This window comes from Prosopis cineraria, unplaced genomic scaffold, assembly GCF_029017545.1.
Source record: "Prosopis cineraria cultivar Desert tree isolate PC_DT_omini unplaced genomic scaffold, ASM2901754v1 PC3, whole genome shotgun sequence".
NCBI classification, from domain to species: Eukaryota; Viridiplantae; Streptophyta; class Magnoliopsida; order Fabales; family Fabaceae; genus Prosopis; species Prosopis cineraria.
Window position 1 is genome coordinate 47,422,897 of NW_026555334.1, and position 26,421 is coordinate 47,449,317.

The following is a 26,421-nucleotide window of genomic DNA, read 5'->3' on the forward strand; positions in this document are numbered from 1 at the left end:
GAAGTCAGTAGACGTGGTTTTGACTATAAGTGAAGGTTACATGGCCTGTGTAACATCTCAAAAATTAACTTAAGGTTAATTAAGTTAATTTAGAGCAAATGAGTAATTTTTGAAGAATATTTAAATATAAATAATTGTAGTTAGAAGATTATTATTAGATTTAATTTAGATTAAAATCCTAAGTTATGATCTTATAAAAAATAGAAATAGTAATGATAATATTATTAAAAAAAAGAAAGAAGAAGGAAAATGAACATAAAATAAATTAAAAATTGAAAAGGGGGGAGAGAAATAATTTTTGCTTTGCATGTTGAGGTGTAAATAATGTCAAAAAAAAAGAGAAAAGGTGGAGGTGGAGCCGTGTGTGCATTGAAGAAAACAAAAGGACAAAAGAAAGAGAGAGGGGCGTGAATAAGCGTAGGACCCATATGATTTTTTAAAAGCCAACAAGCCTTTTTGGCTTTTCATTTCTTCCTCTTCCTTTTCATTTCTGTTTTCGCATAGAGAGAGAGAGAGAGAGAGAGCGACGCAGTAACAGTAGGAGCTAATTTAGAAGGTGATGCTTTATAATAGAATATTTCAAATGAGATTTTAAGTATTCTAAGACTAGGTAAGTGTTCTAAATATTTTCTTAGTGGTTTTTTTCCTTGAGACTGCAGATTCTAAGATTTTAAAAAATTTAGGGTTTGAAAGAGAAATAAATTTTTGATGAGTAAATCTGGTTGTTGAGGTTGTTAGTGGTGTAATAAATATTTTAGAGTATTTTTTTTTGATATAATTGAAATTTGAGGCATTTGAGTTTATCCCTAGATCCCTATGGGTAGATTTTTGGTTAAATCTGAAAATATAAATTAATTTATTAATATTTAGATGATTATTTAAGATGAGAAATAAATTATTATGGCTATAGAATAATGATTCTAGGCTTGAAATCAAGTTTGTAATTTTTGGGTATTTTTATGTGCGAATTTTTTGAATAAAAAGGGAAATTTTGATATTATAAAATTATTTGAATGAAATCATTGTGAATGAGACTATTGAACCAAGTAGATAGGTTCAAATACATGAAATTAAATTTTAGAACTCAAGAAGCTAAGACTAAGGTCTTAAAAAAATAAAATAAAATAAAATAAATACTTAGGTGTTAGAGTATAAGTGAAAATTGTGTTAATAATATTATTGACATATTGGGATATGATCAATTATACATTAATTTTCTTTTGACACCATTTAAGCTTTGGAAAGCTTTGTAAGTGTTGTAACTTAAGGGATAACCTTTGACCTCTCAAAGGTTGAGGTAACCGGAGAAAATTTATTTTATACATTTGTATGTTACTTAATTAATTATGTTGGTGAAACAAAAGAATATATATATATATATATATATCTAAATTTTGAAATGATTGTTTGTAATGTATGTGGCTTGGTTAAGACTCTATGATTTATGACCAAGTTAATTGTGACTTGGTGTGAGTAATGAGATTAATAGTTGATGATAATGTATACATCTTTGATTATGAATTGTGGATTATGCATAGTGATGAATTGTATACGAGCATGTTGAGTGTTGTATGATGTTAATGTGGTTTTATATGATAATATAAAAATTGATGCAAGAGGCATGATTGAAATATGATGATTCTTGATGTTTGTTGAGCAAAAAAGTTGATGAGCATGTAGGATAATTGTGAATTATATATGTGAGTTTTTGAAATACATTTTCTCATAAGCATTATCATATGGCAGGAGTTTGCCTTGGTGAAGGAGTTAGTAGTTATGCAAAATCAACATGGTACTTGGCTATTAACCAATAATCCAAGGGGTTATAGCTGCTGCTTACCTTGTAAGGTAATGTAGCATTGTTCCTATTAGGAGACTTGACCTTATTGGCCTATCTGGAGTTTTGAATAGAGCTAGTTTTGGGTATGACACCCCATAGTGTGTGATTTGGGGGAAACAGTGTTCATAAGTGAGTAAGGTAACCTTGGCCCGATAGTCCCTTATGATATGATTAAGGCCTTAGGTAGTCTCACCATATGGATGATCTCTTTCGATTGTTGGCTCACGAATTTCATGTTAGAGGAAATAAAGGGGGATATAAGGAAGAGATTGATCATGCATATTATTACTATTACGCCATTTGAGCGATTAATGGCTATGTTGAGAATATGATTACAATTGTAGAAATGAGAACATGTAGTAATTATGCGAATAATGTATATGTGGTTATTTGTGCAAATTTTGTACTTAACTTTATTCTTAAAATTATTCACATGAGTTAAATGTTAATATGATTAACATGTTATTAATATGATTATTTGAATAGTCAACTTGATAAATTTATTGACCACTTGCATTCATAATTAATTATCATGCATTTGTATAACTTACATGTATCTTAGTTACTGAATGGTTGTACTCACCCCCTCTCTTTTAATAAATTACAGGAGCTAGCTCATCTCAGTAGAACAGAGGAAAGGAGCATTAGGCCAAGTGATAGTGATCACTTCTGTAGGCCTTTCTCTTTTTATTTTGATATGTGTATTTAGTTATGATATTGCCAACTAGGATAATATATTCTTGATCCACTTGCATTATGGGTTTTGTGTTGGGGGAAATGTATTTTGGGCCCTAGAAAATGTGGTTTGATGCTTGTGCTATATTAACGGGCCAAAATATTTGTGCAAGTGGAAATAGTTAATATTTGCCTAAGTTGAGAACTTGAATGTTGTTATGGTCTCCCCTTTGTGTTTTTTATGTCCAAGGGTGAGCAGTTGATATTAATTATATGTGAATGAAAAGGAAAATTCATGTATATGATAGGCTATTGATGAATAGATGATATATAGAGTATGATGATTAGGTAATAGTCATTGTGATAAAAGTAATTGAGACCTTGGCCCCCCGCTGCCAATTATGGAAGGGTTTGAGTGGTCAAATGTTATGTCGTAAATATGTATATATGTATTGTAGAGTAAGGCATAGAGAGAAAATAAAGGAGGAAACTCTTCTCCTATGTTGATGTGTTTCCTTTATCGTGCTTCCGCATGTGTCTAATTGAATGATATGAGTTCTTAAAATATTTTAAAGACTTGGGACCCCTTTATATTGAATCGTTTGTGAACATACATATTAACAATTTATTTAGGTTAATCTCTTATAAGATAATCCTTTTGGGAGTCCTTGATTTATTATAATTAGTCCGATGATTAAGTCATAATTTATGACACCCCTTACAGCCTGAGCATCAATTAACAAGGCATATAAGGTGAGTAAGCTAGCAAAAGAAATGATTGAGGCAAATCACAAAGAAGAGTATCATATGTTAAGAGACTGCTATGATGAAGTTAAAAAAAGAATGCTAAAGTCTACATTTTGTCTTGCTACCTACAGGCCATATGTAGACTATCTACTTGTATTTAAGAGATTACATGAATGTATTGAACCAGTGAAAAGAGGTTTTTAACTTTGCTCGTAGGCCAATCATTAGGTTGGATGGATGCTTTAAAAAGGTTAACTTTAAGGTATACTGTTAATGACTATAGCTCATGACTCTAACAATCAATGTTTCCCATTAGCCATGGCTAAGAGTGAAAATAGGGATTCTTGCAAAACTTGCATGAAGACATTGGGAGCATGGCTAAAAATATATGGATGTTTATTTCAGACCAATAAAAGATATTTGTTTGACTTTTAAAATTCCACATGTTTCAGTATGTTGACTTTATTAATTATGTGTTTCACCTTTAGGGGTTAGTTTAAACATTTAAACACTTGCTTAAAGGTGCTTAGCATATATATTGTGTCACGCACTTGTATACCAACATAAACTCAAGGTATAAAGGTAAAATTGTAATCAGAGATCTAGTAATGTGTGCAGCAAAAGCCACTTACAACTTAACATGTAAGGAATAAACGAGGCAGTTAAGAAGTGTATTTAGGGAGGCATATGACCACTTAATATCTTTTAAATCTTCTCATTAGACCAAAATGTGATATGATTATGAATAACATATTAGAGTCCTTCAATGGTAGATTGTTGGAGGCAAGAGAACTTTCAAGTATCGGTCAACTTGTTTGGACTTATATTTATTTAATGATGATATTTGCAGAAAATTGCATCAAAGCATACAAGTATTGTGGCAAGGGAAAAGTGTGTCCTCAACCTTATAAAAGGCTTGATAAAGAGGTTGAAAAGTCCCAAAAATGGTTAGCTATAGAGGTCGGAAATGATATCTTTTGAAATCTTGTGCAACTTTTATCGGTTCTCAATTAATCTTAAAGTAAGAACTGTGAATGTAATTGGTAGCAATTGATTGTAATTTCATGCAGGTATTGGTTTTAGTCATTTATACTTTCATTGTTATCATAGTCGATTTTAAAAATATCGTGTAATATCTTATAAGCATGTTGTTTCTCGTATCTATGTCAAATGAGAAGATCCTCAAGGCTATCTTGATGATTATTTGACTCAAAAGAAGTATGTTGATTGCTAATCTCTTGTGCTGCAATCTATAAATGAAAAAGATATATGGGCTGGAACTAACTTGGGGCCAATTGATCCTCCAAGATATCACAAGCTTCCTGATAGGCTAACAAAGAAGCATAGAAGGGAGAAAGATGAGCCACTACCTTGAGATAATTGAAGAACTTATAGTCAAGCACTCAATCAAGCTTTAAATGCAAACTCACAATCTGAATCTAGCTCACAAGGTGGAAGCAGCACCCTTGAGACAATGTGTTTTTTAGCATATAGTAGATAACTTGTGTACTTGATGGTTGTACTCTTTTGGTTGCTTTAGTTTTAGTAAATGACTTCGATATTATTTTAGACTTGTCATTCCAAGTACTCTTTTGAATCTTTAGCAAATATATAGTTTTATGTCCTCGGGTTTTAATTCATAAAGGGAAGTTTATATGACAATAAGTGCTTGTTTTTTACTTTTTATGTTGGTTTTCAAAATGATAATTAGGTGCAAGGTGTGCAAATGCAATGTTCTAGTGTAGACAAGCACAATTCCAGGAGAGACATCTCTTGAATGCATCCCTCTGTGTTTTTAGGAGAGTATAGGTGTTCATAGATTGATGATTGTGCTTTAGTATATAGGGCTTTCTCGATTTCATAAAAGGGAGCATAAAGATTGAATGACAAGCTTTTTATTGAAACCAATGCTGACATATTTCACTGTTGAATAAAAACTTCTTGCTAGCCTATAGATGTCATGATAGCAAGTTCATATGGTTTCATATTTTAGTGCAGGATGTTGGTATTTGTGGGTTTCATATATTGTGTCAAGAAAAGAAAATACATTAGAAGGCATTTGAAATTATACATAACAACAACAATATCATTTTGTACATTAATATATTATACCTTGTTGTCGCATTTTGTGCATCACCAGCAACTTTTGTGCTGCAATATATTATATTCAAGCAAGTGAGAGCAGTATTAAAAAGAAGATGATAGCAAAAATGACAAAAGAGAGTAGCGACAAAAGTCACCTTATTATATAATAATGGTAATTATTATAACCCATCTACACATTTTACATTCCATTACTTTTAGTACAAAAAGAAACTAGAAGACAAAGTGTTCCACTTATCCACTTAATTATATTTCACCATTTTCAATCTAACAACCTCTCACACCCCTATATGATAAAAATCCTTTACCTCATCAAAAAAGTATGAATGATACCTACAATATACAACATAGTCTTTAAGGTCTTCAAATTTCTCTTCAACCTTTCTATCTTTTGCTTCATGCTCTCATTCTATACTCCAAATGTCCTATCTCAATTCTAAATTTGCATAATCTCCTATAGTTGCCTTCATTAATAGTGGATTTGGATAAGAAAACAAAACAAAATGATACATAAAATAATAAAGTCAATTGTTAAGGAAACATGTTTACATGGACATGTTCATGTGTCTGCAAAGAAGACATAAAGAGAGAAGGCAAGACTGGATATGTTTCGTATAATGACACAATCAAATTAAATGGCTTCTAGCCCTAGTTGCAATGATATGACTGAATTTCATCCCAAGAACCATCTATACACAAACATATTCACATCTCAATTATAGTATAAAAAAGAAAAGAAAAGAAAAGAGAATCTTGAGGGTTTTTAACTAGTTACCCCCTCACTACCACTACCAGTATTACCTTTCAAGGCACGACATTAAAATAGATCCATATATGCAACACAAATAGATATATCATTTTTATTTTTTCTTGATAATCATTTCAATAAATTGTAATACCATCTTTATTGTCCCAGCTATGTAATCAAAACCACCTTGATAAAAGTAAGAATTAACTCAATAATCAACTCGGGCTTTTGGACATAATAGTAATAATTATGGGATCCCAAGTTTTTAATTTTAAAGCTTTAAATTAAACCATGACAAGTTAAAATTAGAGTAAAAATGTTTATAGAACCATGAGATACTCATTTGTACTTAAAACCATTGAAAATAATGTGCAAAACATCATTTATGCAAAAACACAAAGGAATTCACTACAGTTGATGGTATAGAAAAGGCATACTTATATTTTGCTCCCTAATTGGGCTTAGGTTGCTTAATTAATTTTACTTTGAACGGCTGTAGTAAAAGTTAAATAGATCTATTAGCCCTCTTTAACTATCCTTTATTCAATTTCACTTAAATTTACTCAATTTTCCTTTATTAGATTAGTTTAATAGGGAATTAAATTTGTTTGGATGTTACACAAATTCTCTTCACCTCTTACTTACTATTTTATCAATACTAAAAAGCACCCAAAATTATCGAGCAAACAAAATTGACCTATTGCATGAAGAAAATGCCAAATCGCTTTGTCGCACGCCAAAATGATCTTTCTTGTGAACATAACTGCAAGCCCTCTAAATTTTTTGTGGAATGAAGACTGAGTTGAAGCCTTATGTTTAATGAGGATTCCTAATCGCATCAAGTAACCTTTGAACTTGCATGTGTTCTCCCTCAAAATTTCAAAATTAATGCCGCCCGGTGCTTCATAAATCCCTAAGGGTATTTCAAAATATTAAAGGGTTATCGTGGCTAATATAGGAAACTTAAAAGGGAAAATAAAAAAGAAAAAAATTATACGTACCGAATTAAAAATTGAAAGAAACTATACGTACCAACAAAATGATCTTTCCTTTTTCTAACCATTGCTAAAACTATTGTTATTACTGTGTTGGCAAAAAATCGTTCTTGTGAATAATTTTATTTTTTAATTTAAAGTCTAAAATTACTGTGACTTTGTTTTCAAGACATACGTGTTAATTTGATTTTTAATGCCAAGAATGTTTTGTTAAATATTCTAAAATACTTAATTTTATTAATCAATATCAAAACTGTGTCGTGTATATTCATTTGCATTTCTTCATAGTCTAATTATCTATTCTTTTTAGATTTTTAAAATTTCAATCGTTAGATGTGATAAATTGATAATAGTTAAATAAATAATTTATAGAAATATTAAAATTAATTAATATAAATTATGATAAAAATAATAATTTTTTTAAAAAACACATGAATTATGATGACTAATTTATCTCTTGTTATATTAAATTCTTAATTCTATAACTATTTTTTTTGCATGTTTTTGAAATATTATCTTAACCTATTCATACATTTAAACTTTAACATCTCATACCGTGTAATTATCACCTCCATGTTTTTTAATTATTTAAAAAAAAATTAGTATCCTCCCATAAAAAATAATTATATTTGAAATATAATTGAGTATTAAGTGTGGGCATTTTTCCCAACATAAATTTAAACTTTGATTTATCTTATTATGAGGGATTAACTTTTTTTATTATGCCTAACCCTATCAGTATCACCTTCATGTTTTAGGGCTAAAAATCAAAATTTCAAATAATTTTTTATTTTTGATCGTTTATTTTAAAAAAACTCAGTCGGACGTTTGGAAAAATTTAAAAAGGAAAAAAACCCATTTTTTTAAAAGTACAAAACGGCGAGTTTTAGGGAGGGAAGTCGTGGCAAGCCAAATCCGGCGGCATATGGCGGTAAGGGGCCTAACGTCTATCTTGTTGACCCATAAACCCTAGTTATTTGGGACCATCACCCGTGTCACCGAGACAACGGTCACTAAATTTCAGGAAACCGTGATGGCCGTGAAAGCGCTGGACGAGTTCGATGTTGGCATCTCCTGCTACATTTCCGACCTTCCTGGTTTTCGTGGAATTTTAAAGCAAAGGTCTTCAATTTATTCGTTTTTCTGCCCTCCTCGCTGTCCACGCTCTGTTTGGCTATTTAGATCATGCCCAGAACAACATGATTTCGGATATAATAGTTCCCACGAAGTGCATGCTTAAAGTTCTTATTTGTCTTTACAACTTTTGTTAGCGCTTCGTCCTGCTCTACATGAACAGCTCAAATCACGTGGGCCTCTTCGTATATCTGGGTGAAAGAAAAACAACTGTACTTGAAGTTGAGATATCTTTTAGTTGCTGTAAACATTGAAATCATAACCTGTTTACAATAGACATGTTGAGGCAACACCTAAAAAAATTGATACTAGAGTCTTTGATACTGGCTGTATGGATCTGAGGGAACGTATATAATGAGACAAACCATCTAATCTAAGTTCTAATGAAAAAAAAAAAAACATGAGATGGTTTTATATTTATCTTGATTGAATTATTTTATCTTCCAAAGTGATCTATATGTTCCTCAAAGTTAGTTTGTATGCATTTTCTTTATTTTATTTTTTCCCATTTCTTTCCCCAATTTTTTTTGGCCAACATACCCAATTAATCATTATGCACAATTAACGCTTAGTCACATGACAATTCTGTGTTGTGAGTCAAGGTATTATTATTGTTTTTGTCGTAGTTACTTCACAGTGTCTTGTTTATACTGTATTAATTGTGTTTTTGTTGAAATTTGATTTAGGTATTCTGATTTTATTGTAAATGAAGTTGACAGAGATGGAAATGTTGTTCAATTGTCCTCACTTGACGTCCCTGAGGAGGTATTTAGGTTTTGAAGACCTAATTATTTCGGATAATTTATAAATTTAAGTTTCGTATCTTTAATTTTGACTCCTTGTACCCTTTTCAGAGTGTTGAAGGAAAACAAGAGCAGATATCTGACACAACAAGTTATGCGTCTCTAATTGAGTCATTTAAATCTCTTGCTAGTGATGCCGATGGACAGCGTTTGGAAGAGTTTTTGAATCAATTAAGTTCCAGTGGCGGAATTAGTGTTTCTCCCATCGTTCTATCCCCAGATTCTGATAAAGCTCATAGAACGGTAGGTTTAAGTTTTGTCACATTACTTCCATTTGTTTTAGGGCACTAAGGGGGCATTTACACCCTATGTTACATGTGGGAAACTGATGGGTATCTAAGTTGGGTGGGGAACACTACCTTAAAAGCTGGCAGTTGAAATGGGAGAACTAACCCACTTAAATAACTCATTAAGAATCCCATACTATTCAATGTGAGACTTGGTATCCCATACTACCAAGTCTCTATCAATTGACCACTCTTGGAAAGTCAATGTCCTAACGATTGCACTCCATAGCACTTAACTTGGCATATTGTTGGTTAGAATCCTTCATGGGTAGCCTTCTCTACATGGGTACCTAAGTAGAATAGGGAGTCTTACCTTAAACGCTAGCTGTTGAGGTGGGAGAACCAATCCACTTAAATACTATATTGAGCATCCCATACTATTCAATTTGGGAGTTGTTATGCTATACTACCAAGTCTCCATTAGAAACATTGACAAGATGCTAATAATAGATACTGCTTTGGGTCAAAGGCAGGTCCTAAAATTTAATTCAATAATTTTTGTTTTCTGGGACTGAAAAAAATGGTTACATAACTGAATCTTTTTGTTCCTGCCTCATTTGTTTAATTTATGCTGTGATTATAACTTTAGATTAATTTGAGTTCAGTCTGCAGTTTCTTACCAAGCAAGGACATCATTAATTTGTACTTCTCAAAATTTTCAGGCAATGCATAATTTCTTTAAAGAGAACTTCAAGTTTCTTGTCACTGACACTATTGATGGACCAGATGCTTCATCAAAATGCATTCGTGTGAGACTGGATTCAGATGGACCTAAGAACAAAGGCAGAAACTCCAAGAAACGCAAAGAAAGAGATTACAAGCCTTTTGACAGCAGAGGTTCAGAAAATTGGCCAGAGAATACTGGCAAATTCCTCAGGTAAGTTGTCCATCTACTTTTCTAAGAATTAATCAGTGCTTACTGTCTTTCATTTGATTATTTTTTTACATCTATTTAAATTGTACTAGGGATTTAATTTTCATCCTTAAATGGATTCACAATATCACTTTCTCTTAGAAGGACCCAGGTATATGGATATATTAATATCAGCTAGGCTAAGCAGGATACTTGGATGAGATTCATGTATTTCTATCCTCGCCTCTAGGTTGTCTGTTGATGTGGCTTGTAAAATTGAAATTGGAGAGTGTGTAGAGGTCAGAAAGGAGGCTGATAGGTGCAAGGAGCCAAGGATGTTAACTTATAATTATCTGAACCATAACATGGGCTAACCTTTCTAATGGTTACGTATTGACCATACCACTCATTTTTAATGTTTTAAATTCCAGCACCTATTGATGTAATTACGCAAATCATCCTTGAGCACTGTGGGTGTGGTGGGGCTTCAATCTAGTACAGTCTGGTTAAGCAGGAAGCGAATTCATTTATTCAATATAAGATGGTACAAATAGTTGAGTTTAGACAGGATCCTTTCGGTGGGTGCCTACATGGTATTGTGCAGAAGACTCCAGCTAGGCCAGCAAGCATTGGAGATTATAGAGAGTATTTGACAAATTCATTTATGCTATCATGAAACTGATAATCGTTTGTGATTGCTTCTGATCTTTGGTCATAATCCTTTTCCCCTTCTCTCTTAATTTCAGCTGTTTTAAGTTGTTCATGCCTGCAAGCTGAATGTTTTCATCAATATGATCACTAGGTTTCATCTTTATAAGGAGAATAAAGATACACAGGAAGCTCTGGGGGTGATTGGAAAGATGCTTGGCGTACAGGTGAGTGTTACTTTTACTGTGACATAGTCCTTGGGCTGTTTTTTTTAGGGAAAATAATGATGAAGGACTGCTGGAGGAAATTTATATCAATTAAGGACTAGTTGTCAAAATTCGAATGGAAAAAAGCCCGAATTGATTGTTGTTAATTTAGAATAAGTTGTTAAAATTTGAATGGATACTTGTTGATAAAAGACTAATCCAATCGACAGGTATCTATTCAAATTTTAAAAAATAATTTTTGACTGATATAAATTTTCTCTAGTGGTCCTTGATTGATATTTTCTTTTTTTTTATTTGTTTGGTGATAATTTATTGCGTTGCTGTGATTTTTTTTCCATTCAGAAATGACACATGGAACATGTTTGTAATTGATCCTGCATTTTCCCCAATTTTTAAACTTGGTAGATAACTTCTGTAGTCTTTCGTTATTCAAGTGTATGAATTTGATGTGCACTTTCAATTTTCTCTTTTGCTTTCTTTGGGTCTTCACTGTAACTTGTATCAATTGATGCTGATTATTAAGAATATTTTTAATGTCTTGAGTGCTCCCGTATCTACTAAAAATACATGAATAAAAACTAGCAATTAGGTCAAATTCATATGTTTTCTTGAAAAGCTAGTCGAATGGTTTTCACCTTAGCTTATTGATATTTTTGCTGACAGCCAAAATCATTTGGGTTTGCCGGTACAAAGGACAAACGCTCTGTTTCGACACAAAGGGTAATTTATATTCAGATTCTTGCCTATTTTTTATTAGAGAATGATTTCTTATTTTATCTACACGCTCATATCTTCTGCTAGTCTAGACAGTAATGCATGTGATATTAAGGAAATTCTAAAAGAAAGCTTAGGCCTCATTTGGTTCATTGGAAGCATTTTGATGGAAGTGAAAATGGAAATAAAAATATGTTTGGCATGTTGGAAGAAATAAATGGAATCATGAAATTATTTTATGTATCAAATTGATTTTAAAATGTGAAAGGGCAGTATTATCCCTATATCTTTCACACCAGTTATCCTAGTTCTTCCCAACCTCGCTGATTGTTCATAATCAATGTTGCGCAACATGGAATCATACAAAAAGATGCAAAACTAATAGCAACAATAACAAGCCTTATCCCATTAGGTGGGGTCTGCTACATGGGTGGTACGACATCATTATACCCCATCATTTACCAAGTTTTTAGGAATGTTGCTATCTGAGAGGTCTCAATCAACAACTTTCATAAGAGTTTTTTCTAGCCTCCCTCTGCCCCTTTTATCAGGGTTTAAAATTATCTGTTCCACTTTTCTTATTGGTGCCTCACATGGTTTTCTTTGTACATGTCCAAACCATCTTGAATGATTTTCTATTATTTTCCCCTCAATAGGTGTGACGCCCAAAAAGATGCAGAACTAAATTTCTAGAAAAATCAAATAATAATAAACAAATTACCAAACTCCAGGAAAAGAATAGTTAACAAATTCCTGAAGCCATTTGTAGAAAAATATTCAAATTCGAACACCTTCCATGCTCATGTGAAACCCAAATCTTCGAATTCAAAAGCCTTCCTCACTGTTCTTGTTTCCTTTGAGCCATATATAAAAATCTATCAACATAAAGTTGCAAATGCTGAAGCAACCCATCTCCTTTCTTCATTAGGGTCAAAAAATAAATAACAAATTCCAGACCCTCTGTCACAACTAGATCTTGGAACATCTGTGAAGGTGAGAAGTAGTTACCTTCTCCAAATCTATGATAGAGGGAGGGAGATGACGGAGGATGAGGAAGAAGCTTTGAGTTTGATTTAGGATGAGGGAGAAGGTGTGAACACCATTTGGCATCTTGTGCACAATTTCACATCGGATCATCTTCTTTGTTAAAGAAGAACATTGAATATCACCAAAACTAGTGGATGCATGGCAAAGTGTGGAGGTCAGCTGAGATGGCAGTTTGATGATGGCAGGTGAAGGTGAAGCTCGATAGAGTTTTTCCTGGTTCTTCACAAGGACAAGGTGGGGAGTGGAAATATTTTCTAAGGAAAATAAGATTTTCCATGGCTCAAGGTAAGGAAATGAATTTCCAGGTTTATATGGAAAATTTGGGTTCCAAGAATCAAAAATAATAGGAAACCAACCAAACAATAGGAAATACATTTTGCATTTCCTGAAGCCCATTTCCAATGAACCAAATGTGGCCTTATTGGTCATTTATAGTTGGATTCTCTATTGGTTCGATTATTGTTTTGTTTCTAGGTCACTGTTTTTAAGCAGCAGGCAAGTAGGCTAGCTTCCCTTAATGAGAGGTTGATTGGTATCAAAGTTGGTGATTTCTGGTAAGATGAATTTTTTTTTTTTTTTGTGTGTAATTTGGTGTTCCTATTCGGTTGGTCTTCAATTCATTAGTATATTATAAATGAATTGTTGTCCAGTTATGTTAAAGAAGGACTTCTTCTTGGCCAGCTATTTGGGAACCGATTCACAATCACTTTGCGGTGAGGCTGTTTTCTGTGTTTGAAATCCATGTTTTACTGTGTTTATTATTGTCTTTCGTGGTTAGTATTATATAATGACTAAGGTAACTGAACAACTGCTATATTTGCACCATTCCTCTGACTTGTTCTTAGAGGAATTGTTGCAGATTCTGAAGATAGCATAAAAGCATCTGCAGATGCTTTAGGAAAACACGGCTTCATCAACTATTTTGGTTTACAAGTACTTCTTCAGCCACCCTCTTTTTTCTTGCTTCCTATTCCTGGATTAGTTTTTTTTATTTGTTTAGGCTAAACTTTATCTTTGATCCTCTAACTTTATATAAAATTTTAGTTTAGTCTTTTAATTTTATAAAGTATATTCTCAGTCTCTCAATCCTATCATCGTTAGCTTCAAATGATTATTCTGTGTCAATCAATCATTGTTATTTTAGAAAAATAAACTTATTATGTAAACATTTAAGAATGTTTTGTTCATATTTATAATTTCAATGTAAAAATTTTTTGTTGATAAAACTAACAGTGTTAGGGTTAAAGGAATGAAAAGATATTTTATAAAATTAAAAGACCAAATGAAACCTTGTATAAAGTTAGAGGACTAAAAGTGCACATTAGCCTAATTGTTTATGACTTTTGATTTTTTATGATTACATGCGAGTGCTGTAGCATGAGGTTAAATTCTCTAAATTATTATTCAGAAAAAAATTGCTCATGGTCACAATGGTTAGTGTATTACAGTTTTGGCCAAATGATTGATTAAAGTTTAGTTAGTATTATTTATTGAAATTCTTCCTTTTACCACTCTTTTTTCTTCCTACTTGAACCTGTGTATGTAGTGCAGGTAAACTGCTTGTTTACTTTCATTCACCAATAAGATCTGTTTACCAAGAAACTATTCATTTTTTGCTTTATCAAGAAACTCATATGTATACAATTGAATCTGATCAGCGTTTTGGTAGTGGTTCTGTTCCAACTCACCGTATTGGGGCTTCATTACTTAGAGGGGAATGGAAGGTTGCTGTAGACATGATTCTTGATCCACGAGAAGGAGATATCCTTTTTTGATTGAATCAAAGTTATCCCCACCCCCAAAAAAAAAATTATGATGGACAGTATCTTCTTTAGTTAGTTTGTTATGTGCTGATAAACGACTTCAGCATACTTATTTTCTTTGTTTTTTCATAATACTGTTGTTTGAATACAAAGAAATGCAATAACCAAGGCACGTGAGTATTATAAGAACAGTAATGATGTTGAAGGGACACTGAAGCAATTACCTCGACATATGGTTGCTGAAAGGGCTGTGGTGAGTTTTAGTGAAAATTCCTCCTGCATGAGTTTCTTTCTGCTGGAGCAGTAGTAACTAAGTGTGATTACTTAAATTTCATTTTATACTAAATTTTTTTATGCCATGTTGCAAATTACAATCTGTTATGTTTTTGTAATTTTGACATTTTATTAATTAGGTATAACTGTTGGTTGGTTACTAGCCATTGGGTATATTCAGCAGCTATATAAATACTTTTGTGTTTTATTGTGTTGTGTTGTTGATCAATAGACTTAGTATTATTCAGAAAGTTCTCGCCTCTCTTTTTTCTCTTTCTCTTCACCCTCTCGTCTCTCACATTCTCTAAGCCTCATCTCTTCTTCTCTCCTCCTATTCTCTTTCTACATCTATTCTATTCTGTCCTAGTATTACAAAAGTATAACAGTGGTATCCAGAGCCAGGCAGTCCTTGGCATTTCCGTATTGCATGGTTGATGGTATATGGTGAAAACTCGCACCCAGAAACAGCAAGAAATGGATGAGCGAGTTGCAAGACTGGAAGAAAGATTCGGAAGGGTAGATACCTTGTCAGAAATGGTAGAGGGGATCTCCAATCAACTCCAACTACTCATGCGTGATAGGGAAGAAGGTTCGACCAACCATGACAGCAGGGGGCGATGTGACCACAGACACGATGAGCGTCAAAATAGAGACGACGGACCACGCTACAGGGAAGACTATAGGCGGCCGACTCAATTTATGAAGATGGAGTTTTCGAAATTCCTCGTTCTGACGTGGTGGGTTGGCTTATGCGTTGTAAGGAATTCTTTGATCTTGACAGTACACCAGAGGATGACAAGATTCGTATGGCGAGTATTCATTTGGACGAGAAGGCTTGGTCGTGGCGTGTAGCGGTCAAGAAATTATGGGATGGCATCGAACCTACCTGGGAACAATATGTCCAGTCCTTGCAAGAGCGGTTCGGTCCTATGCATGAGACACCCATGGCCGACTTGATGCGTCTTCGGCAACAGCGGTCTCCGTCGGACTACAACGATATCTTCGACACCATAGCCTGTAAGATGAATCTTCCACAAGATTATATGGTTCAAGCTTATGTGGAAGGATTGGTAGAAGAATATGCTGGCCCAGTCAAACTCTTCAAGCCACACACACTTCAAGACGCTCGATCCTTAGCTCGGATGCAAGAAATCACGTTACAGCGCCAGAACGAGAAGAAGACGAGTGGCAAGAATTCTTCGCACGTGGCCAGCTCTTCGAATTTGTATCCCAAAATGTTCAGCATACGTGGGGTTCTTATAAAAACGCTTTGTTAAACGATGGGACCCAAAGCAAGGGGAAAATGACTTCTTTAGCCTCAAAACCCCCTTCTTTGTCCACTAAGAATGCTGGCAATAATTCTAAGACACTTTCTGCAGAGGAAGAAGCTGAATATTGAAGTAAAAACCTCTGCTTTTACTACCATGGAAAATTCTCAAGGGATCATAAATGTCCCCAAAGACAAAAATTACAACTTCAGTTTATTGAAGTTTCAGAGGATATTGAAGGTTAGGTTTGTATGGAAGAACCAGAAAAAGACGACAATATGGAGGAAGGAACACCTCAGGTCTCCTTATACGCTATTGAAGGGATTGATAGTGCTTCCTCAATGAGAGTGGTGGGGTGCTGTGGCAAGAAACAATTCCAAATTCTCATTGATAGTGGAAGTACACACAATTTTTTAGATCTAGGCTTTGCAATAAAAATGAGGTGGCAGCCAGATCAAGCTTATGAATCATGGGTTGAGATTGTTGGTGGCCAGAAATTAAAGGTGCAAGGGATGTGGAAGGGCTTTAGATGGCGAATGCAAGGCTTGGAATTTATCTTTGACTTTAGAATTTTAGAGCTGCATTCCTATGACATGATTTTAGGGCTGCACTGGTTGAAAAGCCTTAAAAATGCTTTTTAGAACTATGAAACTCTCACCATGATTTTCTGGTATGAGGGAAAATTGTGCCAACTTCAAGCCAACATTCCAAATCAGCTTAAAATGGTGCAGCCGAAAAATTTGGGAGTAAAAGTTTCCCAGGAAATTCAAGCCTACTTACTACAACTCATTATAAACCAATGATGCACCCTGCAAAATTTCTCCCTTTTCACACTGGGAGAAGTTCCTGCAGTGATTACAGCCACTTTGGAAGAATTCTCTGACTTTTTTGAGGAACTGGAAGGGTTACCACCATTTAGGGATGGTCATAATCATCCCATTATTCTTCAGAAGGGTACCAACCCAATAAACCTTAAGCCTTACAAATATTCAGCCTCACAAAAGGATGTTATTGAAAAATTAATTGGCGATCTCTTACAGTCCGGGGCCATACAAGAAAGTTCCTCTCCATTCTCATCTCCTATTGTTTTAGTTAAAAAGAAAGATGGCACTTGGAGGATGTGCATTGATTATAGAGATTTGAACAAGAGGACAATTAAGAACCAATATCCCATTCCACTAGTGGAAGATTTGTTCGATGAATTAACCACAGCAAAATGGTTTACAAAGTTGGATTTGCGTGCAGGATATCATCAAATTAGGATGGTACCGGAAGATGTGCACAAAACTGCCTTTAAGACTCATAGTGGACACTACGAGTGGTTGGTTGTGCCTTTTGGCTTAACAAATGCCCTAGCAACATTTCAAGGGGCCATGAATAGCATCTTCCGACCATTTTTGCGGAGGTTTGTTCTTGTGTTTTCTAATGATATGTTGGTTTATAGTGTTAATCTTGTTGACCATGTGCAGCACTTAAAGCAAGTCTTCTCTATTCTAAGAAAAAACCATTATTGTGTCAAAAAGAGTAAATGCTCCTTTGCTGCCACGGAGGTGGAATACTTGGGGCATTTAATTGGTAATGGTAAGGTTAGAATTGATCCTAGGAAGATACAAGCGGTGGTTGATTGGCCTAAACCCCAAAATATGAAACAACTAAGAGCATTTTTGGGGCTGGCAGGTTATTATAGGCATTTCATTAAGGGATATGGGATTTTAACTAAACCTTTAACTCTTCTTCTTAAGAAGAATGGTTTTGTATGGTCACAAACAGCCCCGGATGCATTTAATAATCTAAAAAGGCATTGATTTATGCACCTGTACTAACACTTCCAGATTTTTCAAAGCAATTTGTAGTTGAGGCAGATGCTTGTGGAGTTGGAATTGGAGCAATTTTAATGCAAGAGGGACAACCTATTGCTTATTTCAGCAAAGGATTGGCAGAGAGACATCAAGGGCTATCAATTTATGAAAAAGAATTGATGGCAGCAGTGTTGGCTTTGCTTCATTGGCACCAATATTTAGAGAGACAGAAATTTATTATTCGATCAGACCAAAAAAGCTTAAAATACTTGCTTGGACAGAAGCTAAAAACATCCTTTCAGAATGATGCTGTAATTACAGAAATCCAGGAAAGGGTTCAAGCAAACAATGGGTTTTGGAGCCATTTTTCTTGGGATGGAGAATTGTTAAGAAGGAAGGGAAAGCTGGTGATTGGAAATGATTTTAGTTTGAGACAACAAATTTTAGAGTGGTTGCATTCTAGTCCTCAAGGAGGGCATTCTGGAATTCAGGCCACTTACCACAGAATAAAGGCACTATTTTGGTGGAAAAAGCTGATCAATGATGTGACAGAATTCATTAAACACTGCGACACGTGTGCTCGTTGTAAGTATGAAGTTATTGCACCTCTCGGGCTGTTGCAACCTCTTCCAATTCCTAGTCGAGTTTGGGAGAGTATTACGATGGATTTTATTGAAGGACTTCCTAAATCACGTGGTAAGGACACAATATGGATACTAATTGATAGAATGAGTAAGTATGCTCACTTCATTCCTCTTACTCACCCTTATTTAGCTTCTTCTCTAGCACAACTTTTTATGGATAATGTGTATAAACTACATGGTGCACCTGTTGAAATTATAAGCGATTGTGACCCTATATTTGTGAGTGGGTTTTGGAAGGAATTTTTGCAGGTTTTGGGGATTAAATAGCAACTTTCAACCGCATATCACCCTCAAACGGATGGGCAATCCAAGGTCCTAAATAGGTGCTTAGAAACCTATCTTAAATGCATGTGTTGGGAGCAACCCAAGGATTAGAGCAAGTGGTTATCACAAGCTGAATGGTGGTATAACACCACATTTCATACAGCTACTAAAGCGACCCCACACGAACTTGTGTATGGTCAGAAAGCTCCTATTCATTGTCCTTATTTGCCTAATGGTTCTGTTTTAGATGTTTTAGACGGGACTTTTTCGGCTAGAGAAGCTGTGTTGGCTGTTTTGAAGCATCACCTTCATCGGGCAGCCAATTTGATGAAGCAGAAAGCTGATTCCCATAGGACAGACCGAGAATTTGCTGTTGGTCAATGGGTTTTCCTTAAGTTGAGCCATAATTTCTACAGCAGCAAGGAGTACCCAAAAGCTGGCTCCTAAGTATTTGGGTCCTTACAAGGTCATTGAACGAATAGGTGCTATTGCCTACAAGTTGGAACTACCCGCTGAATCTAGAATACATCCAACTTTCCATGTTTCTTTATTAAAGCTATGTCCTGATCCTAAAGTTAAGCAAAGGCATCCGTTTCTTGATTGGCCAGAATTACCTCCAACTTTGGAACCTGAAACCATTCTACAAAAGAGAGTTGGTAGGAAGAGGGGACGTATTATCATTGAAGTTCTAATCAAATGGAAGCAACTACCTGATGAGGAAGCGTCTTGGATGGCTCTACATCAATTACAGCAGAAATTTCCTCAATTTCTTATTAATGATCCTTGAGGGCAAGGATCTTTTTGAGGGGGGTATTGTTATGTTTTTGTAATTTTGGCATTTTATTAATTAGGTATAACCATTGGTTGGTTACTAGCCGTTGGGTATATTCAGCGGCTATATAAATACTTTTGTGTTTTATTGTGTTAAGTTGTTGATCAATAGACTTGGTATTATTCAGAAAGTTCTCGCCTCTCTTTTCTCTCTTTCTCTTCACCCTCTTGTCTCTCATCTTCTCTAAACCTTATCTCTTCTTCTCTCCTCCTATTCTCTTTCTACATCTATTCTATTCTGTCCTAGTATTACAAAAGTATAACACAATCATCATGTGCTTTTCACTGAATCTGTTGCAGCTGCAAAGTTTGAAGAAGGCTCCTGGAAACTACTTGCAGGCTTTGAAAGCTATACCACGGACATTGAGAATGATGTGAGCCATTTATATACAGATATGTTTGAAGTAGTAAATTTTAAATTACACTCTGTTATTTATAAACAGATATGTTGGAGTGTTTGTATAAGTGCACCAAAGAATTTCTGTTGTCCATTAATTTGTGCCATCTGGTGTCATATAAGTCAACGTCTCATTTTTTGGATACCGAACAGTGGTATGCTTCTGTGTCAATGTTTTCTTGCTTGAATAATCTTTTTTTTTATTGTTAGATTCTACTAGCCTTTGTAATGGTTTGACTCCTTCTCTTCCTTTTCAAATTAAACACCCTTCTTTTCAAATTAAACACCCTTGATTTGAAAATTGGCAGACATCTTGCATTAAAATTTTGAGATGTATCAGTGGCCCAATGATAATGTGAAGTGTTAAGGGACCGTGGCTGACTTACTCTAGAAAGCCACGTCAGAAAAAGAATTAATTTCCTGTTTGTTATTTTTCATCATTTATTTCAGTTAATGGTTGAATTAGTTTAGGAGCATGTTGAGAGAAAATAGGACCCTCAAGGTGTTATGGATTCTAACGTGCAAGTAGTTATTTACTGTTAGAGGTTTTCTTGGCATTTCCTTGATTTATTCAGTTGTAAGTCATCTATATGTATCCTAGCTACTTTCTAAGCAAGATATCTTGAATTAATCAGAATTTATTTCATTCAATTGGAGATTCTCCTATTGTGGCTGTTGGGAGATAGATGAGTGAGATTCTTGCTTAGTTATTTCTTAACAGATTTAATTTGGGTACTAACATAATGTAATGTCTTCAAGGTTTTAGAAGGGCTTATTGTCAGTTAAAATAAAATGTTTGTCTATGCCACTATTAATGCCACACCTCACATAGCTTGTGAGGTGTGAAATGTAAGTGTAAGAGAGTGAAGGTTAGGCAATAGGTAAAGAATATATAGGGGGAGTGGGATCAGTGAGAGGGAAGCAAGAATTTGGCTGTTGTGAGGAGAGTTCTCAAGTCTCTCGAATCCTAGAGTTCCTTGTATGTTTCATTTTGTGTTATCCATATTATTTTCTTCCATTTTCATCATTAGTTGTAGCTTAATCCATTAGACTTACACACTGTGAGTAATTTCATGTATTTAAATATCTTTTCTGGAATTGGTTTCCATGAGAGGCTTATCCTTCAATTTGTGCCAGTTTATTTCCCATATTCAACTTTGTTCTCGGATTATATTTGCTTTTCAATCACCCTGTTTTGTTGGTAACTTGTTAAATTTGATTGACTTAATTCTGTGGCACAGGGTGGTGCAAACCTACTTGCTAAATAATTGATAAGTGCAGTATTTTATTTTTTTTTTCATCCTGTGGATTTTCAGCACCCCTGGCACGCAAAAAGTTTTGGGAAATTAATATTTTGGTACTGATTTTGGAGGCACATTAGTGTAATTGATTCTACAATCGAAATCTTCTTTTTACTGAAATAGAAAAGTCAACATGAATGCAAACTGAACTTAATCTGAAAGTAGAAAAGTACAAACAGAAAATGCATGTTGAAGCTTCAAAATTGGGTTATTTAGTCAGTCCATTCATCTACGCTCTCTTCCGTATGTCATGTACAAACATGTACTTTAATGAATGCAGATGAGAACTTAATATTTTGTATGTCATGTACAAACTGTGTAAGTAATGAGAAATTGTTTATTTTAAAATTGCTTGTTTTTTATCATGGGAGAAAAGTTGATTATCGAATATTTAGATTATGATAGCTATATTGCTGCATTTTCAGGTATGTACATAGTTACCAAAGCTATTTGTGGAATCATGCTGCAAGTATGAGGGTGCAAAAATATGGTAAGTTGGGAAATGTGACAACTGGGCTTTCTGCTGGTGCCCCCCCCCCCCCGCCCCACCCCAGCTTTTCAGCATAGTGCATATAATATTCTCCATACTCAACATTTTCATAAAGTTGAAATGCTTGGGGGAGGTTCAGATCTTGATATTTCTGTGATTTAATGTTTGGCAGGTATTGAACAAGTTGTATTAGGAGACTTGGTGTATCGCAAAGATAATGCTGCTGGAAATGGCACAGGGTTTGTCGGTCTTGACTGTTCTGATAGCTGTAATAGTGGAGGGAATTCCTCTAATGAAGATGAAGAAATGGATGTTCATGAAGAAAGCAATAGCCATGTCAAGGTAAGTGAGTTATTTTGTTGATTTTGGTCCTTTAGAAAGTATTGATATTGCACAATTTGCTTTAGAATAATCAATAATGTCCTTAGTTTTGGTGGGGCAAATGTATGCACAGATATGCAAGTGCATAATTTCAGACATGCTATATATTTTTGTTTATAATAACAGTAGCAGTCCAAAAAGTTTTAAACAAAGTGAGGCTTCTTAAATACTCTTCATATACCCATTTCTGCATTTCTGTGTGTGATACACACATCTGTGCATCAATCAATGTATCAGCCTCACAAACTGTCGCCATACATAGGCAAGTTTGCTTCTCATTCCTATTCATTAGAAACTATAACAAGTTCAATACTTTATGGGCAAACAAATTATTGCTACATTGTTGATGAATGAAGAATTATGCTGAGCCATGTTTGTCAAGGAGAGGGCTCCTTTTAAGCTAACGCCCACAATTATTGCTAATATATATATTGATAGAGAGCAAAAACAATTTTCTTTTACTTTACAATCTTACGATAAAGACTGAAATTAACTTTGTCATGCTATCAAAGCTCCTTTGTGCTTTGAAAAGAAAATTTTAGAAGCTATAAGACAAATAGTTGGATTTCAATGCAGTAACTTGATGGGTGCTTAAGGAACCCTACTCCAAATGCCCTATAAAACATTCAACAATGAGAGATTTGGGCATTCTATATTAGCCAAATCTTCATCAATTGGTTCCCCTTGGAGAGGCAACGCCTCAATAGCTTCACTCTGCAGAACTTTGCACAACTCCCTTACTGTTGAAGACCTTTTCTAGGTTAGAACCCTTTGTAGGTAGCCCTTTCCATAACCATCAACCACTTACTTTGATGCAATTCATGGGTATTTAAGTGAGATGGGAGTCTTCCCTGAAAGCTAACTGTTAAGGAGGAAGAACTAACCCTCTTAAATAACTCATACAGCATTCCATTTTACACAGTGTGGGGCTTAGGCACTCCATACTTACCACCCAAGTCCCCATCATGATTACAGATCTAAATTTTCTTGACTTTTTAGACCTAAATGGTTTATGAGCCCTGTACCTTGTAGTTGATGAGTAATTTGAGGAGCAAGCTTACTCAAAGAGTTGTTTTTATAGTGTCTCACAGGAGGTTGACAGTTGCATTGACATTTTATGGCAGGTTATGACTACTGAAGACCTTGAGGCAGGGTGCTATAGTATTGATGATGTCATCCTTCCGATGCCTGGGTAGGTTAGATCAAATGATCCATATAACTCAGATCCTCTCAATCAAATTTGAGTTTCTTGCTCTCTATTTTAAGTTGAGCCTGACATTTCTGTATTGATGATTCTGCAGTTCACGGGTAGTTTATCCAGCAAATGATATTGCCCAAGTTTATCATGATTTGGCAAAGAAGGTATTTACATCTTCCCTACTCGTGTACTGGATCCAAAGTATGATCAACTGGTATGACTGATTCATGTGTGGATCATTCTTTTTCTGGAAGCATCCTAGTCTTAAGTACTTCATGAATAGTTGTTATTATTATTTTTATATATATTAATAGCCTTTTTACTTATACTGGTCAGGATGCGATCAGTTTAACAGAGTCTGTCCATGATGTTAAGTAAGATACAGATTATCTCGACTGTAATTATCTTTTGTTCCATTGCCTCGTCTCACTTCTATTTATTTCTTCTTTGGGTTAGGGAATTCTCAATAACCAGCATGACTGGAAGTTACAGGAGGGTTTTTCAGAAACCAATAAATTTTGAATGGTACATAGTTTGACCCTCCTGTATCAAATATGCATTCTTTTCTTTGTAGCCGCTGTCTTTCCAGATTAGTTCACTTCTTGAATAGTGTCTATGAATGTCTGCTTCTGCAGGGAATCACTTACATATACTGATAGTAGCAAGCCATTGGCAGAGACAGACTTGGACAAGATGGGGAAGACCCAGCTTGTAGACAATGTCAAACCAGTGGACGATCCCAGTGGGGGAAAAGAAAATGTTGATTGCATTAGACAATCAGAAAGTTCTGATGCTGGTGCCAAGCTTGAGATTGCTAATGATGAGACGCCTTGTGATGAGGTAGAGTTATTGCAAGATGAATCCATATGCACCTCTAATTCGCAGGATTCCCAAATTGCTCTCAAATTAAGCTTTACTCTTCCTTCTTCTTGTTATGCGACTATGGCCATAAGAGAGCTGCTGAAGACTTCAACATCTGTGAGTACTCTATTTGAATGTGTCATATATATATATATATATATATATAATTTTCGGTCCTATGATGCAATCCCATTTATCCTTTTACATCTATTTATTCAATAACATAGATGTTCTCCAAAGATAATATTTATTTTAAAAGTAAAGGTGCATTTTTGTCTTTGAAATATTTTTTGAGGAACACCCAATACTTTAAAGTATTTGTTAGAGCATTTTCGTCCCTAAAATAAATAACAACAGGGTAGAGGATGCTCCAATTTAATTACTTTAGGGGCAAAAATGCTCCAATAAATATTTTAAGATACCTAGTGCTCTTAGGAAAATATTTGGGAGCAAAAATGCATCTTTACCCATTATTTTAATAAGAGGCTATTGCAAAGAAAGAGAGGCTACACTCTTTTACACGTTTAACTCTCTACACGTCTTTCAACAACAGATTCCTACACTCTTTAAGGGAGTTGAATTAGCAAACTTTGTAATGGCAACCAATTGTATTTCCCAATTTGCTACTTTGGTATGCGGTTAATTTTAATGTGAATCTTTTTCTGTTGCTTCAGGTTGCATATCACAAGACATTAAACCAGTAAGGTAAGGTTCAATGACGCGTCAAAAGGTGCAAGTGTAGCTTGTTGGAAGAAATTGAACAAGATGTCCCACGTGAGAACAAAATACTCGTCGGGGTCCGTATTCTCGCCATTTAAGTTATTCAAATGTCTGTACACACTTATAATTAGGCCTATGTTGCGCTGGTTAAGAAAAAGGAATGGGAAGAACAAAATACATCAATTACTTAACTACAGGAAAGCAGGGTTTGAACCTGCCGCGGGTGGAGAGATTCGTGAGATAGACAGAGTTATTTGGTCACCTTTATCTTTTTTTTTTCCTCCTTTTGGTTTGTGGGATAATAAACAAATGTCCCGAGACGGAATAAAAATTGTACTAATGACTGGAAGCTGGAAGTGATTTCAGAAATAAGTGTGAAGAGATAGGAATTAAAATAAAAATAAAAATAAAGGAATACTTTATAAATTCGTGAATACTTTGTAAATTGTGTCATTTTTATAAACTCAATATGTTAATCTTTGAAAATATTTTATTAATTCATTCAAAAAAAATATTTTATTCATGTTTAAAAGTTTAATATAAATGGAGCTGTCTGACCTATAAATTGAGCCCATGTAAGAAGAGCAGCTTAGTAGCTCATGAAACATCTCTTTCCACGAATTCATTGCAATCTGCTTCAAGCTTTGAAGTTTGTTGTGCCATTGACAATCATGCCCCGCAGCTTGTCCAGCAGAGTCCAGCTGTATTTTACTATTGCTGCTACTATTATTATTTGCGCCCTACATTCATCAAACCCTAGATTCAGCTACACAACGTAGTGTCTGTATGAATAAGATGATGGCGTGGTATGGGCAAGAGCAGCTTAGTGAGATCATGAACACGGCCTAAAATGTAAAATGGTTGCAGGCGGAGGAAATATTCTTATTGTTGGAGAGTTGAGTTGTAAGAAGTGCGGTCGGAAATAGCAGGGACTCCATCAAAAATGGGAATGGGTTTGAAAATATCTTAGTCGGGATATTCAGACGCAGAATATGCTTATCCCTTCTGTCCAAATCCAAGGCGAAGGGTGAGCGATGAGGCTGTATCATACCACCGTATTCCATTGTACCATCTGAAGATTCCCTTCCTTAAATAATTCGGCCCCATCCTCTGCACGTTTTCACGTGTCCCCGTGCATGCCCATCCCAAATGCCGTTATTTACACCATCGGCCTCTCTACTCTATCGGATTCATTCTACTGCCCCTTTTCACACTCCCATATTTCCTTCGCTCCTTTGTAGAGAATCGTCTTCTGCTCCCCCACGCGCGTCTACTTAAACCAACTCCTATTCACGCAACTAATTAATCAATCACCTGGAGAGGCCAGCTGTGATGTGCTGCCCTGAGCGGATGGGACAGCAAGCACCGTTAATTTTGGTACGGTTTTGTAAAAGATGAGTTTGGAGTTCG

General features: G+C 34.9%; 1 protein-coding gene across 1 annotated transcript; it reads left to right on the forward strand.

Moving 5' to 3' along the window:
• Window positions 1-8,028: 8,028 nt before the first annotated feature.
• LOC129307146 (multisubstrate pseudouridine synthase 7) lies at window positions 8,029-25,439 on the forward strand. The gene is made up of 20 exons (XM_054948028.1): window positions 8,029-8,230; window positions 8,929-9,007; window positions 9,097-9,288; window positions 9,995-10,209; window positions 10,988-11,060; window positions 11,724-11,780; window positions 13,296-13,375; window positions 13,472-13,534; window positions 13,667-13,754; window positions 14,480-14,582; window positions 14,734-14,837; window positions 19,964-20,037; window positions 21,787-21,851; window positions 22,024-22,193; window positions 23,357-23,424; window positions 23,534-23,594; window positions 23,767-23,804; window positions 23,887-23,955; window positions 24,066-24,408; window positions 24,966-25,439. The coding sequence occupies exons 1-20, from the start codon at window positions 8,142-8,144 to the stop codon at window positions 24,993-24,995; spliced, it is 2,061 nt and encodes a 686-aa protein (XP_054804003.1). The 5' UTR covers window positions 8,029-8,141; the 3' UTR covers window positions 24,996-25,439.
• Window positions 25,440-26,421: the final 982 nt, after the last annotated feature.